The following is a 17,914-nucleotide window of genomic DNA, read 5'->3' as shown; positions in this document are numbered from 1 at the left end:
TCTGCAGGGTGACATGATTTGCCTTCCTGCCTTCCTGCCTCCATCAACAAGCAACAGGAACTGCGTGGCAGAGTGCGACACCTGGATAAGGTCAGCAGTGATGATCGTCACGCAGCCACTTTAAAGTAAAGAATAATACAAAACAGCAAGGAGGAGAGCTCCGTTGTTATATGTGAGTATCCCACCCCGCTTGTGATTTTTCTAATGACAGCTGAACAAAATGTTCCTCTACATGGTGGATTTTTTTTGTGTGTGAAAACATTATGGATAAATATAATTTGTGCTACTAAATGTAATTTAAAGTCGATTACTTTCTCTAGATATCAAGTAGTTGCAGAAAAGGTCAATTTTTGTGTATATAGCACTATTACAGATAAAATCACAAAGTGGTTAACAAAAGCAGTAAAGTCATAAAGGCAGATACAATCAAAACTAATTCCAATGACAGATAAAAGGCAGGGGATAGAGGTAGGAGCCAGTCAGCTAAACCTAAAAATGAAAAGCTTGTCTAATAAAAAACCTCTTCAGCTGCCTTTTAAATGAATGGTGTCAGCCTCGCTGAGAGAGGTCAGCAGGGCATTCAAAAGCTGTCAGTAAATAATGACTGAACCACACAGCTTCATAATGGAAATTAGGTGTGATCGTAGAAGCCAATCCATCCATTTTTGCCCACTTATCTGGAGTCGGGTTGCGGGGCCAGCCACTTAAGAAGAGAAGCGTCAGCCTGAGGAAGTCTGCAGCCGCAGACGAAACGTAGTGACAAAACAGGTAACGAAACTGTTTCTGTGTTTTAAAAAAGAACGACTGCGTGGTAATAGAACCACAACACAGCATGAACACACCTAAGATGTTCTAAGACAAGCCCAGACTTCCCTCTCCCCAGCCACTTGGGCCAGCTCCTCCAGGCAAATCCCAAGAGACATAGTCCCTCTAGCATGTCCTGGGTCTTCCTTTAGGTCTTCTCCCGGTTGGACCCGGAAAACCTCACTAGGGATGCATCCTAACCAGATGCCTGAGCCACCTCAACTGGCTCCTCTTGATGTGGAGGAGCAGCAGATCTACTCCAAGCCCCTCCCGTATGACAGAGCTTCTCACCCTATCTCTAAGGGAGAGCCCAGGCACCCTGTGGAGAAAACTCATTTCAGTTGCTTGTATCTGCGATCTAGTTCTTTTGGTCACTACCCAAAGCTCGTGACCATGTAAAGGTGGGAACGTAGATCAACCGATAAACCGAGAGCCATTTCTTCTGGCTCAGCTCTCTCTTCACCATGAAAGACTGGTACAACTTCTGCATCACTGCAGACGCAGCACGAATTCGCCTATCGATCTCACATTCAATCTTTCCCTCACTCGAGAGCAAAACCCCGAGATGGTTTAACTCCTCCACTTGGGACAGGCCCTTATTCCTGACCTGAAAGTCTAATCTCCAATTATTAGATTCAGACAATGAATTATGGATGTTGTTATATTGTTAGGGGCTTCCCAAGTCATTCAGGATCAAACCAGGTCAACTTGAGGTCAGGAAGCGTTTTACTCATTGTGATATTTAAGTCACCTTTTATCTTCAGTGGATCTAATAACCTACAAGTAATCCAAGCACAGAAAAAAACTGAGTGTTGTCAAAGGTAATATTTTAAGACTTTCTTAGAAATCACAAACTTATGATTAAACTTGTGATCTCTGTCTCTTCAAACTGTTTGATTTCCATCTTTGAAACTGCCTTTCAAAGTCTGATTGGAACAAGACTCTTCACAGCACATGAGACAGACACAGGAAAATGAAGGAAGCCTTGCCATCTGGACACAAATCCCCACCAAACACGTGCAGCTCCATCATTACTTTGCATCTTAAATCTGATTCTTTTCTGAAACAAATCTTAGCAGAGCCTTGCACAGAGACATAATCAGTTGAATTCAATAATTAGATGAATGCTAATTTGTGTCAGAGCTTATCTTGACTGGTTTTAGGAGAAAATAATTCCTCATTAATTTCACATCTAACAATTCAAATCAAATCAACTTTATTTATTTAGCACTTTTCATACAAAAAAATGCAACTCAAAGTGATTCACAGATTAAAATGGCCCCATAGATCCCATACTCCCATCCCAGCCCCCCTCCCCAGGTATAAAACAATTGACAATTGCAGTTCATTGGATCGATGCACATAGCAGAACCGGAAGCTGGCGGCCTAAAGCCCTGTGCCTTTTAGCGCACAATAAGGGTTTTTTCAGTAAATGGGTTGGTTTTAGCAAATCAGTGCCACGCCAGTGGACAAATGGGCTGCAGCAGCGTCTGGGACAGTCACAGGGCACAATACTCATGATGTGCATGACCGATATCTGCAGTGAATTGCTCAAACACAAGAAACCCTGAAGCTAGACATCAAATCTCATAACTAAAGGCTTATTGCAAAAGACTGAGACTTCTGTTTTGGTTATAAGCAAAGAAGAAGCACTGATCTGCCTGACTTGATTGTGTGTTGTGGATGAGCAAATGATTGTTTTGTGTCTGTTTAATTCCCAGGGGATACGGGGAAAGAAAATCCCTTGCTGTCTTCTATTCACGCAATTCTTCTCACTGCCAGAAGTTACCTCCTTTTTTCATCTTTGTTCACTTATCTCACCTGGTTGCCACCCACTTCTTTGGTGTTCCACACCTTGGAGTTTAAAATTCTCCAGACAAAATGCCGATAATCCAGATCAAACCATCAGGTTGTGTAAACTGGGTGGGGTTCATCTGGAGTGCCGTGTTTTAACATGTAGACTCTGTCTGAAAAGGGAGATAAAAGATCATATGGTTTGGTTCTTTGCAGCGAGCTGCAGCCTGTCCTCCCCAGCAGAGGATGGGAACAGCAGAAGCCACTTTACGCATGGACAGCATGGAGGTCAAGGATGAGTGGCAGGACGAGGACTTTCCCAGGTATGTGAGAGTAGAATACAAGAAGACGTTTTGGAGTTTGAGTTGCGCACAGCTCGGGACAAACGGCCCAGGTTGGGATGGAAAGTCAGTCACGTGGGTGCCTGTCGGGCGCTAAGAGGAAGCAGGTGTGTGCTTGGCGTCATTACGTTGAGGAGATGTCGGGAACAAAATAGCAGCTGGCAGAAAAAATAAGTCATAGACGTCCGTGGAAAAGACAAATAAGCAACCTCCTCTCTTAATGGCTATTGCAATAGAAGGAAAATACAACAATGTATTGATTAAAAATAACGTCAGAGGACAGCTGCGTGCTCACCTTCTCTGCTTCTTTATCACAAAACACAACGAAATATGTAAGAGAATGTAAATATTGCTTTTAATTTCCATACTTTCTCCAACCACTAGCCCAAGGACTGGTTCTCTTTACTGGATTATCTGGGTAATCTACAAAGCGTGAATTAAAACATCTTTGTCTGCAACTTTTCATCGGAAGCATGGTCTGCATAAGAAATCCTATGGATATTTATATTGAAATGTCATTTTTTGCTCTTTTATGTATTTTGTAAGTGCATAAATACCTTCATTCTGATTAAATCCTTCCTCATCTCAGCTTTTAACAACATAACAGTTTTCCTCACATATCTTGCTAGTCCATACTTGTGGTTCTTTTTGTTATCCTTTATGGAGTGTGTTTGTGTCTTCTCTGCCTGAGTGTGTGGGTGTTTATAAGAGCTACTGTGATTTCTCTTCCACACTAAAGCTTAGTTTGTCCTCATGATAATCCACATTACTTCATTTTTAATAGAGTTTAATGTAAAAGACCAAAAATCAGACTTTAGATTGCATAAATAACTTTATTTTTTGGGGCTGATTTGACCAGATTATGGTTTGCAACATAGAAAACAACAGTTACCATGGCAGCATCAGAAACCACCAAACTAAAGAAAATACATGTTTTTATGTGAAACATGATGACTTAATAACTATAGTTTATTCAACTTCCTCAGCAAAGAAAAAGCAAAAATCGCATGCTTCTTTGTTCATTCAGCGCAACAATTTACACGTAACAATATTCAAATTAAAGTTATATAAATAAAATATAGTAATTCTCGCTTTTAATTCCAACATGTTCATATTTTCTAGAACCTTTTCAGACAAGTTGTTTTTACTTTTTTGTTTTGTTTTGTTTTAGTTTGATGCAAGTCTCAATAAGAAGTAAAGACTAAAATATGCTAAAGAAAGCAGTTGACCTGACAGTTAAAGGGAACAGAACATGTAATAGATATTATTGGGCTGACGGTGGCTCTGGGATTAGGAGTTAAGAGTTTGCCCTAATCGGTGGGTTGTTAGCAGTTGCTCGTGTCCTGCTGGTGGTGGTCAGAGGGACCAGTGGCACCAGTACGGCAGCCTTGGCAACATTGTAGCTCATCCTCATCAGTGTATGATCGTGTGTGTGTGTGTGTGTGTGTGTGTGTGTGTGTGTGTGTGTGTGTGTGTGTGTGTGTGTGTGTGTGTGTGTGTGTGTGTGTGTGTGTGTGTGCGCGCGCGCGCGTGTGTGTGTGTACATCACTGTGGAGTCCTCTGACTCAGAAAGACGCTATAGGCCCACAAGTACAGGTCATTTATCATCATTATAAGAATATTGTTATATAATAAGGTTATTTTCACTCTTTATGCAGCCAGTGGGTAGAAGTGTTGGGTTTTGTGCATGTATACTACCAACATCCAGCTTTTGTGCTGCTGTTCATTCAAAGATTTAGAATCTCAATGGATTTATTTAAATTTCATTTATGATCGTCTTTAATCACTCAGGCCTCTCCCAGAGGACGGAGATGCTGACTCCTGTGGTCTAACTGACACCAGAACCAGTAAGATGAAAACAATGATTTCTGTTTCTCGTCTAATATGTGACATATTTACACTTTCGTTCTGGTTTCAGATCCTCCCACCAGTTTGAATGTGGGGGACTCCATAAACCAGCGAAAACGTCGCACCCTGGTGGCGCCAGACATGAACTTGTCCCTAGATCAGAGTGAGGGCTCTGTCCTCTCCGAAGACTTCCTGGAGACGCCTGACGACCTTGACATCAACATTGATGATATCGAGACTCCAGATGAGACAGACTCACTTGAATTCATGAACAATGGCAACGAGCTGGAGTGGGAAGGTCAGGCGGTCATCTCTGGAAAAATTTAAATAATCTTATTGTTCTGTCATTTACAAATTAATGCATTTATTCTGGACCACTAGGCCTTTTCCTATCCAGTTATAATACTGGAATTGTTATTGCTGATTTAGTTGCTTCAAATTTTTGATGGACTCTGCCACTTTTTAAGAAAAGTGCTAAATATTGACTCGTGTCCTCTTATTCGTCTTATAGATGACACTCCGGTGGCCACCGCCAAGCGTCTTCCAGGTGAAGGTGAGGAGGAGAGAGACTCGTCAGGTCGTCTGTGGCGGACAGTGATAATCAGTGACCAGGAGCAGCGCATTGACATGCAGATCATCAGACCTTACCTGCGTGTGGTCACACATGGAGGTCAGCGTGTGAGAGCGTTACGATTCACCCAAAACCGTCTCTGAGAGACTCAGACATGTGGGGAAAGCTGTGAAAGAATGACAGCACATTATCCTGCAGGGGGATTAAAAATAATTTAGAGTATTTTTTTTAAAGAGAATAAAGTTGCATTTACTTTTTTAATGCAAAATTTGCATGCTAGTAATAATTCAGAATCCTAATCATTTGGAAACAAATAAGGCATTAAATGTTTGTTGCTGTTCTCTCAGGTTATTATGGCGAGGGCCTGAACGCCATCATCGTTTTTGCAGCCTGCTACCTCCCGGACAGCAGCTGTGACGACTACACCTACATCATGGAAAATCTCTTTCTGTACATTCTCTGATCGCTCACAGCAACATCATCTACTTTATCCATCAGTGTTTGATTTAATATTTTGCATTTAATTAATGAATTAGACAAGGAACAAACCAGTGCATTTCTCTTTCACTCTGACTTTACATCTGTTCAACACAATTAGTGATGTTTCTTATTTTGTAATTGACACTAATACTAATTTTTATCACGTGTTGTCTTTATGCAGATTTTTAGTTTGTTTGTTTTGTTGTCAGGTATGTGGTGAGCAGCCTGGAGCTGCTGGTGGCTGAAGATTACATGATTATTTACTTGAACGGAGCGACTCCTCGCAGGAAGATGCCAGGAATCAGCTGGCTGAAGAGATGCTACCAGATGATTGACAGGAAGTAAGAAAAATGCTGAATAAATTCAAATAAATGAGTCAGTTGCATGAGATTTGTGGTATTTGATTGTCTTTGCAGACTGAGAAAAAATCTGAAGTGTCTCATTATTGTGCACCCAACGTGGTTTATCCGGACCGTCCTGGCTATCTCAAGGCCATTCATCAGGTGAGATCATTATCAATTTATTCAAAACATTACAAAAATATGTAAAAAATTTACTGTACCCTAGTGGTTTGATTAAAAAGAAAGCATTTGTAGCAGTTATTGTTGTTTCCATCCAGTGTGAAGTTCATGGATAAAATCCGATATGTTCACACCCTGGAGGAGCTTAGCCACATAATCCCTATGGAGCATGTGCAGATCCCTGAATGTGTGCTGCAGTAAGTACTAAAGACCACCAGGGGTCACTGCTGAGACAACATCCATGTTTAAACTCATCAGTGTGCAGCTAAATACCAGGAAGGAACAGGAAAGTGTCTTTTCTTGTGACTCGCGGTGTGAGAAGTTAGCTTCAGGCTTTGGTTTGAAGGTTTGCATGGGTGTGAAACAATCAAGCATCATGAAACAGAAGAGCAGTGAAGATCTTTAACCTAATTTTGCCTTTTTTTCTGTAGACATAAAGTTCAGAATTAACAGTTAATTTGAGGATGATGGGATGCAGAAATCAGCATTCTTTTACCTTCTCTGTCTTTTAGACTTTTAGTATGACTGAAAATAAAATATGTTACAAAAGTTTTTAAAAAGGTCACAAATAAAGCAGCCAACCTTATTGATCCTGTACAGAATTAATATTTGCAATGATTGAGATTTTACATCTGCATCTAATTGAAGGCACCACAATTCAAAACGTAACTTTTGCAAATGATGAACTTTCTGTTTAGCTGTGCTACATTCCTGCTAAAGGCGATTTGGGTCTAAAAGTTTTGTTGTAATTTGTTGAAGGTACGATGATGATAAATTAAAAGCACAAAAAGACAGGTAAGTCATTTATTTCAGTGTGATGTTTTATAAAGTGGAAATATCTCTTCCCAAAAATTGTATTGATGTTTCTCTTTTTGCAGACTGGAACACGAACAGAAGCAGACTAACGCCATACTTCCTAAAGAAAGGTGACCTACTTTCAGTGTGCTCTATGAAAAACACTTGCATCTTTTTATATTAGGTAATTGATCAAAAAATGTTCAATACAGCTAAGATCAACATTTGTATGTAATTATTGTAAATCTGTTGTTTCCAGACCAAAGTCGATGATAGCAGAGGTCAGACGCGACGTGTTACCTTAGGTGAGTTTGTGCTCGGTTGACTGCCTCTGCATGACCTCTGCATGCTGGTTTGTAATGTCAGCTCACAGTGACTTATCTCTGACACACAGGGACATTTACTTTTCAGATCAGACCGATTTGCATATGCGTGCAAAAGAAACGCAATATCGTTAATTAAAAGGTTGGACGATGAACTGGCTGGAATCCTGGGTCACAATCCAAACTCCCAGCTGGTCAGCCCTCAGCTCGGGGTCACTAAGGAGTAAATTAGTCTACCGACTGACCCCCAAAACCCAACCTCTGTGCACTATCAATCACTTTTAATTAACAGTTTGAATCCCAGAGGACAACACAAGAACACGACTGGTTCTTCGGTTACATCTTAACACGTTTTGATGTAAATGCCAAGCGTTGCACCCAATTAGTGGAGCGATTGTGCTTGTGAGTCAGAACCAGCAACACGTTGCTCTCTGGTTACTGTCGAACACCAATCCTGGTCCGTTTTTGCCAAGTCATGTTTGAGGTGTGGAAACCAGAGTCTGATTCCAACAAACGCAAGTTAATCCTCAAACAGCACCCCGTGTTACATAAAGCACAGCTGCTCGCCTCTTCAAACCTGCCTCTGCAGAACCGATCAGTTCTAGTTTGTAGGAATTATGGGGGGTGGGGGGGGGTGGGGGTGCCCATCGGAGCAGCTCAGGGTAAAGTGGAGAGGGAAGATTATTTTAGAAGTCTGCATGCCCCGTCGTGTGGGGCTGATCATTCCTTGCTGCCTTCATATATCAAAAGAACCTTCAGCCAGAGGACTGGCTGACATCCCAGGAATGGACACAGGCACCAGTATGATCCACAGCAGGATGGGTTTAGTTTAGATTTAGTGCCCGTACACTCAACACGCTGCAGCATCTAAACACTGCATCTGTGCAGTTGCATTAGTTTCAGAGCAAGTTTAACTCTGAAGATAAACTCTCTGTATTTGCATTGCAGAACTTGGAGGTTGAAGAACTGAAACGTGTCCATTCCTTAAAAAATGAACCAGCATCACAAGCTTCTTGAAGGAGTAAATCCCATGAATGAGTCTATTTTTTGCAGGACAATCTTTCCTCAGTATTTTTCATCTTTTACACATCTAACAGTTTAAAATCTGCAACAAGACATTACAGCTTCAGTCAAAACCTGAATGAATCTGCCTCATGCATGTACCGCTAAGTGGAATCATAAGAGCATGAACTTAAATATTTTAAACGAAAAGAAAATACAGAAAACCTAATTCTTCTAGGAGACTTTGACACATTGTATTTGTAAGATATTTTTAAAGAAACACGATTGCACATGAACAGTTTTGTTCAGTTTTAAGGATATTTCATGAAAAAAATGGATGTTCTTCTTCTTAAACCTATGTTAAATGTCACTGATGCAAAATGTGTTGCAGTTTTGAAGATTTTCACAGATGAATATGCAGTTGGCATGCTTCCTGGTGTCCTTCCCTTCTTTGGAATGTGTTTTAGTCATTTTTTAAAGTTCTGCAAAAGACATTTTTATGAAACAAAAGAGGGTATATTGTCATATGAGATGTTGTATATTTATTTAAAGAAAGAACTTGAATAATTTGTTAAATGTTCATGACAGTGTGCCATTTACTGTTTGTAAAAATAAATAAATGAAAGAGCCAATCAAAACGAATCTCGTCATCACTCTGTCTTGGCTCCTGAAACAGAACAGGTGGTTCTGGTTGTGCGTACTTAAGAGTGTATTTTTACCCTTTTATTACTTCTTATTGTGATGAGAAAGTTTCTGACTGTCCAGGGGTGTAATTACGATCTGTGAGTGTGCTGGCTGAGTCAGTTGATGCTCTTTGAATCAGCTGACTGCTCTAAACAGGTGTCAAACGTTACACCCTTGATGTGACCCTCCTTCCCTGTATTTCAGTAAGCAGCATTATGTAAAACATTTTATCACAACACGCTTAACACTTTCACTTCCACACCAAGCAAAAAGCAAGATGTTTTTCATTTTCAGCCTTTTTTTATTCATTTGGGAACAATGAGGGTTCAAATAGAAAAAAACAATTTTCAATAAAAAATAATAACAATCATTTTAATTCAGTGCTAATATGTTGTGTAGCTTGTATTCACATATGTCCATGTTTTTTAGTTTTTTTAGAAAATGCCAGTTTTATTTTTTATTTTTTGCAGTTATTTTTTATTCAGGTTTAATCAATAAGATTTACGAAATAAAATGTGGTCAAGATGTTTATCTTCCATGGGTTATTACACAGAACAGTTTCCAGCTCTTAAAAGTGGAATTACAACTAAACAACCCTGTTGCAGCCAAGCTAGCACTAACAAAGATCTAACACTAATATGAGCCAACTAATACTAAAATAAACCACAAAGTAAAAAGATCCACATAAAGTCCAGTAGCAACAACGCTAGGTCACTATCAGTCGTGATTTTGTAGCCTCCTTTAGCCCCCGCAAACTAGTGTAGGCCAAGCCACTCTAGTTTTAGCTTTTTGTTTCACCTCTCTTACTTTTACTTCCAGGCTCTGCCATGATGCCAAGACAAAAAGCTAACTTCTTCTTTTTCTTCTTCTTGTGTTTTTTATTTTCAACTTACTGAAAATTCTAACTATTAGCATTATAGCTAACAGTCATAAAGCAGGTAAAGAGCCCCCCAGGAGACGTACCCACTCAATAATTTTCAGTTGTTTATTTTTTATTTTTTTGCAATTATTTTTTATTCAGGTTTAATCAATAAATTTTAGGAAATAAAATGTGGCCAAGATGTTAATCTTCCATGGGTTGTTTAGAATAATACAGAACAGTTTCCAGCTCTTAAAAGTGGAATTACAACTAAACAACCTGGTTGCAGCCTAGCTAGCACTAACAAAGAGCTAACACTAATATGAGCCAACTAATACTAAAATAAACCACAAAGTAAATAGGTCCACAAAAATATTATTACTTACAAGTCCAGTAGCAACAAAGCTAGGTCACCAGTGATTTTGGTCAGCAGTGCGGTGCAGAGACGTGTTAAATATGAAACTGGTCACTGAGATCAATGTTAAAGCTGTAGCTTAGTTTTTTTTAAACTATCTGTTGTTACTTTAAGCCAAAAATATCCAGAATTGTATGCCTTCTATACAAATGAAATGCTTAACTCCCAACAATATTAAGAAATGTGACATTATATTATATTTTATTGAAGTTTTTATGCTTTATGTTTAAAGAAAATGTAAAAAAAACAAAAGAATTTGTTGTGATCCTTTGTTGCATTTGCAGCCTTGTGATAATCTGACTAACTCAATGTATGATAGTTTTCAGTTGTGAACCCCCACTGCAGCATTGGAATTAAAGCTTTTTATCACTTCTTGTCACCAAGCATCTCTTTAACTCTGAGTTTGTCCCGACCGTGAAACGTGACGCCGTGTGCTCCAACGGCCCTGACTCAACGTTCGCCTTGCTCACACCAGGATTCCAGAGATAAGGGCGGCTGAAAATGAATTCCCTCAAATTCTAGTTGAATGAAAAAAAACTTGAAAGGTCTCTCGATAATAAGCTGCAGGTTTCAGAGAAATGTTTTATTATAGCTTAAGCTGTGACTCGAGACACGGTGCTCGCATGGCGGCCAGCCATGTGCTCTGGTTGCATCAGAAATATGCGTGATGCTTCCGCCAGACGCAGCCGACTAAATATAGTCCTCTTGGTTCATACTTGCCCAAGGCTGTCTGAGCAAAGTGCTGCTTTCATGTCTCGGAATATGTCGAAAACTGTTTTGTATTGATTTAAAATTCTCAATAACAAAACATGCTTGTAATAAAACAAAAACATAATATGAAACAAACATCTACAAGGTCCAGATAATAAGAAAGTGCATTTCATACTTAAAATAACACCATGTGACCATTATTGTGTTTCACGGCTCAGAACCTAGCTTTTTCCCCCCATGTGGTTTGCCTCTGTTCGAATGACCCCTGGCAGCAGGTGCAACATTTCAGGATCTACTTTCGTGCCACTGTGAAGCTCCTGAGAGTCAGCTTGTTTCATTGGTGCACCTGATTCTGAAGCAGCAGCTCACTGGCTGCTGGGAAATTAATCCAATTGGTTGGAGAGATTGTGACGCTGCAGCCGCATCCTTTATATGCCCAACAAACAGATAGTCTATCAATGAAGTAGTAAAAGGAGGGAACGTCCGTGGTGGAGAAGAAGGTTTTGGTGCGAGGTTGTTGCTTTGGTTGGGTTCCCTGCTTTTGCTTACTGAATTCCAGAGGTGACCAATACACAGAAGGCTAAGAAGATGAAGTTTATCATCGGCATTGGAGGGTACGTTTTATTTAACTTCCTTATCTAGCTGACGGTCAATAAAAGTGAACAAGAATTTGAGCTGTAACTCATTTTGATGTGACATTAAATTCAGAGTGACCAACGGTGGGAAGACCACTTTGACAAATAGACTGCTAAAGACATTACCTAACTGTTGTGTGGTACATCAGGATGACTTTTTCAAGGTAAGATCAAGTGTTTCTTATTTATTTATTTTTATTTCCTAATACACTAGTACTTTAATCCATTTAAATGTATTTAAATTTACCAGTTTAGCTTTTTTGTAAATGCTAAGAAATAAGAGATCACCAGTCTGACCTGCAGATGTCCTGTCATCGCAGCTGCCTTGTAATCACCTGGCTGATTGTCTCCTGGACAGCCAATGAAAGGGCTGAGCGTCCCCACTCAAAGTCAGACTTTTCCATCATGTTGCAAATTGTGCAACCAGTATTTATTTTTCTTTTCTATCAACGTAACTAACTGTTGGTTAAAAGAAGCTTGAAGATGGCTTCCTCTCGTGCTGCAGTTGTGCTTTCTTGTGCCGTAGCTTTGAGAAGACAAGAAGTGCCGCGTTTTTAATTTTTATTTTTTACAATAAAAAACAAGCATCAGGAACCTGCCTGCAAAGTTTAATAAAAGCTAAAGGAAGCTACAGCGAAAAATGAACAAATTCTAAAGTTTCACACATGGAAGGAAACCGTGCTGCTCCATTTAAAAAAAAATGCCACCGCGCCTACTTTTGGTGGAGACGGGTCCCTGACTTGTCCTGTCCAGGTGTGATCAGCTCACATTGGTTACAGGGTTGCAGCAATGTTTTGTTGGTGACTGTTATTTCAGAAACCCGATCAAATAGAAGTCGGGGAGGACGGCTTTAGACAGTGGGATGGTAAGAGTGGATTTCCTTTAGGAAAACACTGCAGTAATGTACTTTTTTCCTTTCCTGCACATTTTTAGTTTGGTAACCATCCAATCCAAACTTTTGAGATATTCTATCACATATTTTGTGAATGCTACAATCATTCACTAACAGAGACTGGTGTGTGACAGCGCATTGGTGAGGAGAGTTCGCACCACATGTGGTGAAAGTCCTTTTCTTTTCTCTTACTGTCCTGCAACAGTGATCAGTGCTCTGGACATGGAGGCGATGGTCAACACGGTGAAAGGCTGGCAGGAGAACCCAGTCAAGTTCGCCCGTTCACACGGCGTCAGCCTGTCGCCTGAAGCTGAGGAATCCAACTCGGAGGAGAATGGGATCCATATTCTTATCGTAGAAGGGTTCCTCATCTACAACTACAAGTAGGCCGCCCTATTTAACCTCTTCCTCTTGACTTTTAAAGACTGTCCCTCATCTGAGCTCCGGTTTCCTTTTTCAGGCCACTCATCGAGATCTACGACAAGTGTTTCTACGTTTCCATCCCCTACGAGGAATGCAAACGGAGGAGGAGGTAACAAATGGTTAGAGTAGCTTCCACAGGTTGAAGTTTCCAGCAGGATGTGCTGCATTAACACCTGACTGAATCTGTCCCTGCAGTACAAGAACATACACAGTCCCCGATCCCCCAGGCCTGTTCGACGGCCACGTCTGGCCCATGTACCTGAAACACAGGAAGGAGATGGACAACAACTGCAGCAGGATAGGTCTGCAAAGCCAACATTTGTTTGCAGATTACTCTCCCTCCTCCTGCTCAGACATAAAGCCAAAGTTTTCATTTCTGACTGTAATTTGCGTTTTCTCGTCCAGAGTACCTTGATGGGACGACGACGAAGGACGACATCTACAACAAAGTATTTGAAAGTGTCCAAAACTCTCTGCTGAACAGCTTATAGGTAAAAAATCTCTCTTCAGTATCAAACAGTGACATTTTATTTATAACTCACATGAGTAATGTTGCTCCCCTCTTCTGTCTCTCCAGCAGGATGGGCTGATGGGTTGTGAATAGACTTGTAAATATAATTTTGTGTAACACCAGATCTGTACTTCGAGCCTGATGTGTAAATAGACAATTATGAAACTTAGGGATGAACAGCAGACGTGTTGTGTTTTGTATAATCCTGTGTAACTTTTTCTTTTGTAAAATCATAAGACACCTCTGGAGCGGCCAGTGTTTAACACCAGGAACTAATGTGAAAGTGAAAAAAATGCCCTTTGAGAAGGAAAAAATACAAAAAAGACATGTGTCTCGCAACTCAAAGAAACAACTGAATCCACCTTCTGCTTCCTGTATTTTTTTTTTCATTCATTAAACACTCAGACATTTTCTTTAAAGGGTCATAAATCTGAGGTTTTACTGCAGAAATCTGATTAAAGATGGCCGATAACATCCTGCGGTGCCTCAGGTCTTCAGATTTAGTGCTCTGCAGTAATATTTCTCAGCAAAGGAGACAACAGATGAAAGACAGCAGAAAGAAAGACAGAGAACAGTTCATTTTAAAGTTGTTTTATCAGCCATTGTCCAAGATTTGAACATGTGAAACTCCTTAAACCTTTAACTCCCTCACCTAGAAATAAGCAATGAAAACGCTCCACTTTTGCATTTTTGATGTGGGGGGAGGATGGGCTTTAGTTTAATGTAAACTAATAATGTTAAAAATAAACTAATTGTAATAATAATGAGGTAAAATTATGCAATGTAATGTTACGATTTTTCCTCTAAACAAATTCCATATTTTTAAGATTTTCTTGTTTTACTATATTTTTTTCTTGTTAAGTTCATTCAATGCTTCAGTGTGATGTAGGAACTTTAGAAATGCTCTACCAACTGGTTGGGGAGCTCCCATTAGCTCCAGAGGAAGTTCAGTGAATGCACAAGAGGAAATAACACATTAATCAAAAAGAAATAGCAAAGAAAAGACATGAGGATGAACCATTTTTTATGTCCAAATGTGGACATGAGAATTCACAGAGAGATTAATTCATTCTGAGTCTGTGATAATTATTATTTTTCTATATCAGGTTTATCAGCAACATCTAATATGCTGACATCAGAATATGATTTTAATATTTAATGATTGTTATTTTTCATATTTATATTTAATCATTAAATTAAATATTATTAAAATATAAATTGATGTTACTCTAATATTTTAATTTAATGATTATAATATTTAATATACTAATAACAATTAGCAGCACCTCCTCTCTTAACAAAAGTTAGTTCTTACTGAGTCAGGAATGATGCCCTTTATGATGCTGGTCTCTGAACTAAGCTGAAAGCACATTCTCTTCTTTAGAGTCATAATTGACACAACCTCTCTATATATTAATATTTTATTCTCTAAACTGAAAACGTGTTTTGTTTTGCCATAGCTGTCTCTGAAAGTCTATAACATACAAACACTCTTTAAATTTTTATTTTATGAGCAATTAATGGTAAATATGAGATTATTGGTTATGTAAAATAAAAATTAATATATTCTCAGACATCAAGTCTTGTGCAGTGACTGTCCACAGAAACGAGTCATGGCCTACCAGAATTAGATTTTTTCATGTTTTAATATTTAGAAAAAAAACATTCAAGAAAATGTCAGCAAACTGTTGATAATTGAAAAAGAAAGAAAAACACTAAAGAAAACAAATAAAGAAATATCAAAACTATAAAAGAATGATAAATAAGATAGAAAATAAAACACATCAAACTCAATTAAATACAGATTGTCATAACAAACATGTTCACACTTCTTATTCACCTCATTCTTATTTAGCCTGGGAAATTCCCTGGTCTTTCTTACAAGCAGGGCTAGCAGCACTAGTCACAAGATAAAGTACCCATTTAAATTAAAGTAATAGTTTACAGACACATTTCCCTGCCTGTATTTGATTATATAATTCACATTGACCAAAGAAAATTGGGGAGAGAGTGGACTGCCCAGCCAGGGGGCCATGCCGGGATTTGTCATGGGGTTCCAGGGTCTTGTGATGCATCTCTGGGAGTCTTTAGATACCAAACGTTGGCGTGGAGCAGAGAGCTGTTGCTGTGTCGGACTAAATTTAGGCTAAGTGCTTGTGGTGTCACATACTTAACAAATGTACAGCCAATTACTGAATGCAGCACTTGAAGCTCCGAGTCCCGGTCTGACTCAGACTCCCTCCCCAACCCCGCCCAGTAAGGTGAGAGGCCATCATGGAAACCCCCCTCTTGCTCAGCCAGGACATCCATATAAGGACACAGGAGATAAGAGTGTGTCACATGCTCCAGCGTGGGTGGACGAGGACCTCGGACCATGTGAGCAGTCGTCACACCGAGTGGGCTCTAACTGTGACTGTAAACAGTAGTTTTTATCATTTTGCTAGAACAGTCACAGTACGTTCCTGACTCTGTGGGATCCAACAAAGCCATTAAAACAAAAATAAATAAATAAATCATGATAAAATAACAACTATTCATGTCTGTTACTTAAGGATTTATATAAAAAATGCGCATTCATCCATTTTCACTAACCATGGAAATTTTTACCATATTTTTTGGTACTATAGGAAAATGTTTTTTTCCTACTATATCAGATAAACTTGCAAAACAAATTTGAAAGACACTTGTATTGAAAACAGGTTTTTAGGAATATGAGATTATATTTAAAGAGCATATAAAATCTCAGGAGCATTCGATATGAAATATTCAAATTCACCACTCCGTATGTCCATTTCTGCTCCAATCTCCATGTGTGATTTTGGTCCAGAGCTAAATCACAAAATGTGTGAGGTAATTTCTGATCGTGTCTCATTCTGGTTTATAAACCTTCACAGTATCAACCATGACAAGATGTATAACTTAAACATCAAAACAAATTAGAATATTCTCTAGGATTGTAGAAAATAGCTGTGCCAGTCGCTTGATGTCTTTAGTTTAAATTTTACTGAAAGGAAATTAAAATCTTTGTTATCCATGACAAGCTCAACAAAATTACTTCATTATGAACTTGTTGTGACACAAACCTGTGTCTGTGAAGGCAAACGTGAAGCAGCATCATGTCGCTATGAGCCGAAATGTGATCGATCTGATAATGCCAAAGGTTAGTCAGAGATGAGTGATACGTCATGAGAAACCCCTGCGATATGCTGTCAAATTGCTATTAATTGATATTAAACTCAGGTTAGAGATCAAAACACATCTGCTTTATTTACATTGTTGGCTGAAATGGTGCTGAAGCATCTGAGTTTCTTACTATGAGTCACAGTCTTGCAGCATCTCACCTGACTTGTCTCCCACTGGATTTATAATTTTGCTCCTCAGAAAGGCAGCTTGAGGCCTCAGAGAAACACAACAGGTATATTCCATGTGGGGGTAAGGGGACGCTTCTTCTAGTAAAACCATTTGAAGACCATCGTCTTCGTTAAATCTCAGAGTTGTGAGCAGCCCTGGGTACCTAGATTCATTCAAAGCGTAAAAGAATTAGTGCCTCACTCAGGGAACGAGCTGCTGCTTCTGCTGCAGGTGTACCATCAAAATATCTGATTTTTACTTTATTTCTCCTAATTTACAGTAAAAGTCATTTTTGTGGCAACATTTGTTGTGATTTCTTCTTACTTTCAGGTCACACATCAAATAAAGACGTAATACTTACTGGTTCTATTATGGGAGTTAAATGTCCTGCTCAGGAAGTCTTGTGCCAAACCAGTGCTGAGGCTCTGCGATTCTTATAAATCAGGACCGACAACAGAAGAGGCGGAGCTGCTCCTTGGAACAAGAGAAGGTTTCTGTCTAAGAATAGAGCAGCTCACCATCCTGATGCCCTATTTGGCAGAGGGAGCACACTCAGAGATATTTCTTCTGAGGGGAGATGAATCCTCTTCTGAATGCTACCATGTGCTTGAACTATTTATGACCCATATCAAGCTTGTTCCCTAACAGAAAACTGACCTGCATTAAACTGGTTTTATTATGTTTGTCAAAAATATAACTTAATATAAATAAAGTTAGTACTAATCTAGAGCACAAATCTTGCGAAACAGAATGCAAGAAGCACAGAGACATTGAGTGTTATCAGAAAGTTGTTGGGAGAAAAATAAAAAAATGAAATAAAAAATAATAAAATCTAATTTTAGGAAAAGTTATCTTATTTTTAAAATGTTATCAAAACATCAAAAAGTCTCACCACTCTATTAAAACCGGAAATGACTGAAAGGAAAATATTACATGATTTCAGAAATCTTTAGT

The 17,914-nt window shown here is 39.1% G+C and overlaps 2 protein-coding genes and 1 long non-coding RNA gene across 6 annotated transcripts; 2 read left to right on the top strand and 1 right to left on the bottom strand.

The window, feature by feature from the left end:
• Positions 1-5: 5 nt before the first annotated feature.
• Positions 6-8,592, top strand: atcayb (ATCAY kinesin light chain interacting caytaxin b). Its single transcript, XM_015956349.3, has 13 exons — positions 6-172; positions 2,815-2,921; positions 4,731-4,786; positions 4,858-5,085; positions 5,299-5,457; positions 5,706-5,808; positions 6,048-6,179; positions 6,255-6,341; positions 6,458-6,556; positions 7,119-7,154; positions 7,238-7,285; positions 7,414-7,459; positions 8,426-8,592. Exons 2-12 carry the CDS (start codon positions 2,845-2,847, stop codon positions 7,457-7,459), a joined length of 1,071 nt encoding a protein of 356 aa, XP_015811835.1. The 5' UTR covers positions 6-172; positions 2,815-2,844; the 3' UTR covers positions 8,426-8,592.
• A 2,990-nt stretch (positions 8,593-11,582) lies between these two features.
• Positions 11,583-13,971, top strand: nmrk2 (nicotinamide riboside kinase 2). Of its 4 annotated transcripts, none has more exons than XM_015956352.3 (8): positions 11,583-11,762; positions 11,857-11,947; positions 12,600-12,648; positions 12,881-13,058; positions 13,136-13,207; positions 13,294-13,400; positions 13,504-13,589; positions 13,679-13,971. In XM_015956352.3, exons 1-7 carry the CDS (start codon positions 11,737-11,739, stop codon positions 13,587-13,589), a joined length of 609 nt encoding a protein of 202 aa, XP_015811838.1. In that variant the 5' UTR covers positions 11,583-11,736; the 3' UTR covers positions 13,679-13,971. The 4 variants fall into 4 exon arrangements, with proteins under 4 accessions (XP_015811838.1, XP_015811837.1, XP_070397721.1 ...); XM_015956351.3 differs by having other exon boundaries at positions 13,676-13,971; XM_070541620.1 differs by lacking the exon at positions 12,600-12,648 and having other exon boundaries at positions 11,606-11,762.
• Positions 13,972-16,850: 2,879 nt separating this feature from the next.
• LOC107383599 (uncharacterized) lies at positions 16,851-17,527 on the bottom strand. The gene is made up of 2 exons (XR_001572758.3): positions 17,322-17,527; positions 16,851-17,123 (listed from the first exon to the last, which is right to left on the bottom strand). It is a non-coding gene; the product is annotated as an uncharacterized lncRNA (long non-coding RNA).
• Between the last annotated feature and the right edge of the window lie 387 nt (positions 17,528-17,914).

This window comes from Nothobranchius furzeri, chromosome 11 (assembly GCF_043380555.1).
Source record: "Nothobranchius furzeri strain GRZ-AD chromosome 11, NfurGRZ-RIMD1, whole genome shotgun sequence".
In the NCBI taxonomy this organism is placed as follows: domain Eukaryota; kingdom Metazoa; phylum Chordata; class Actinopteri; order Cyprinodontiformes; family Nothobranchiidae; genus Nothobranchius; species Nothobranchius furzeri.
The sequence above is the reverse complement of the archived record's forward strand: the minus strand, read 5'-3'. Positions and strand labels throughout refer to the sequence as shown.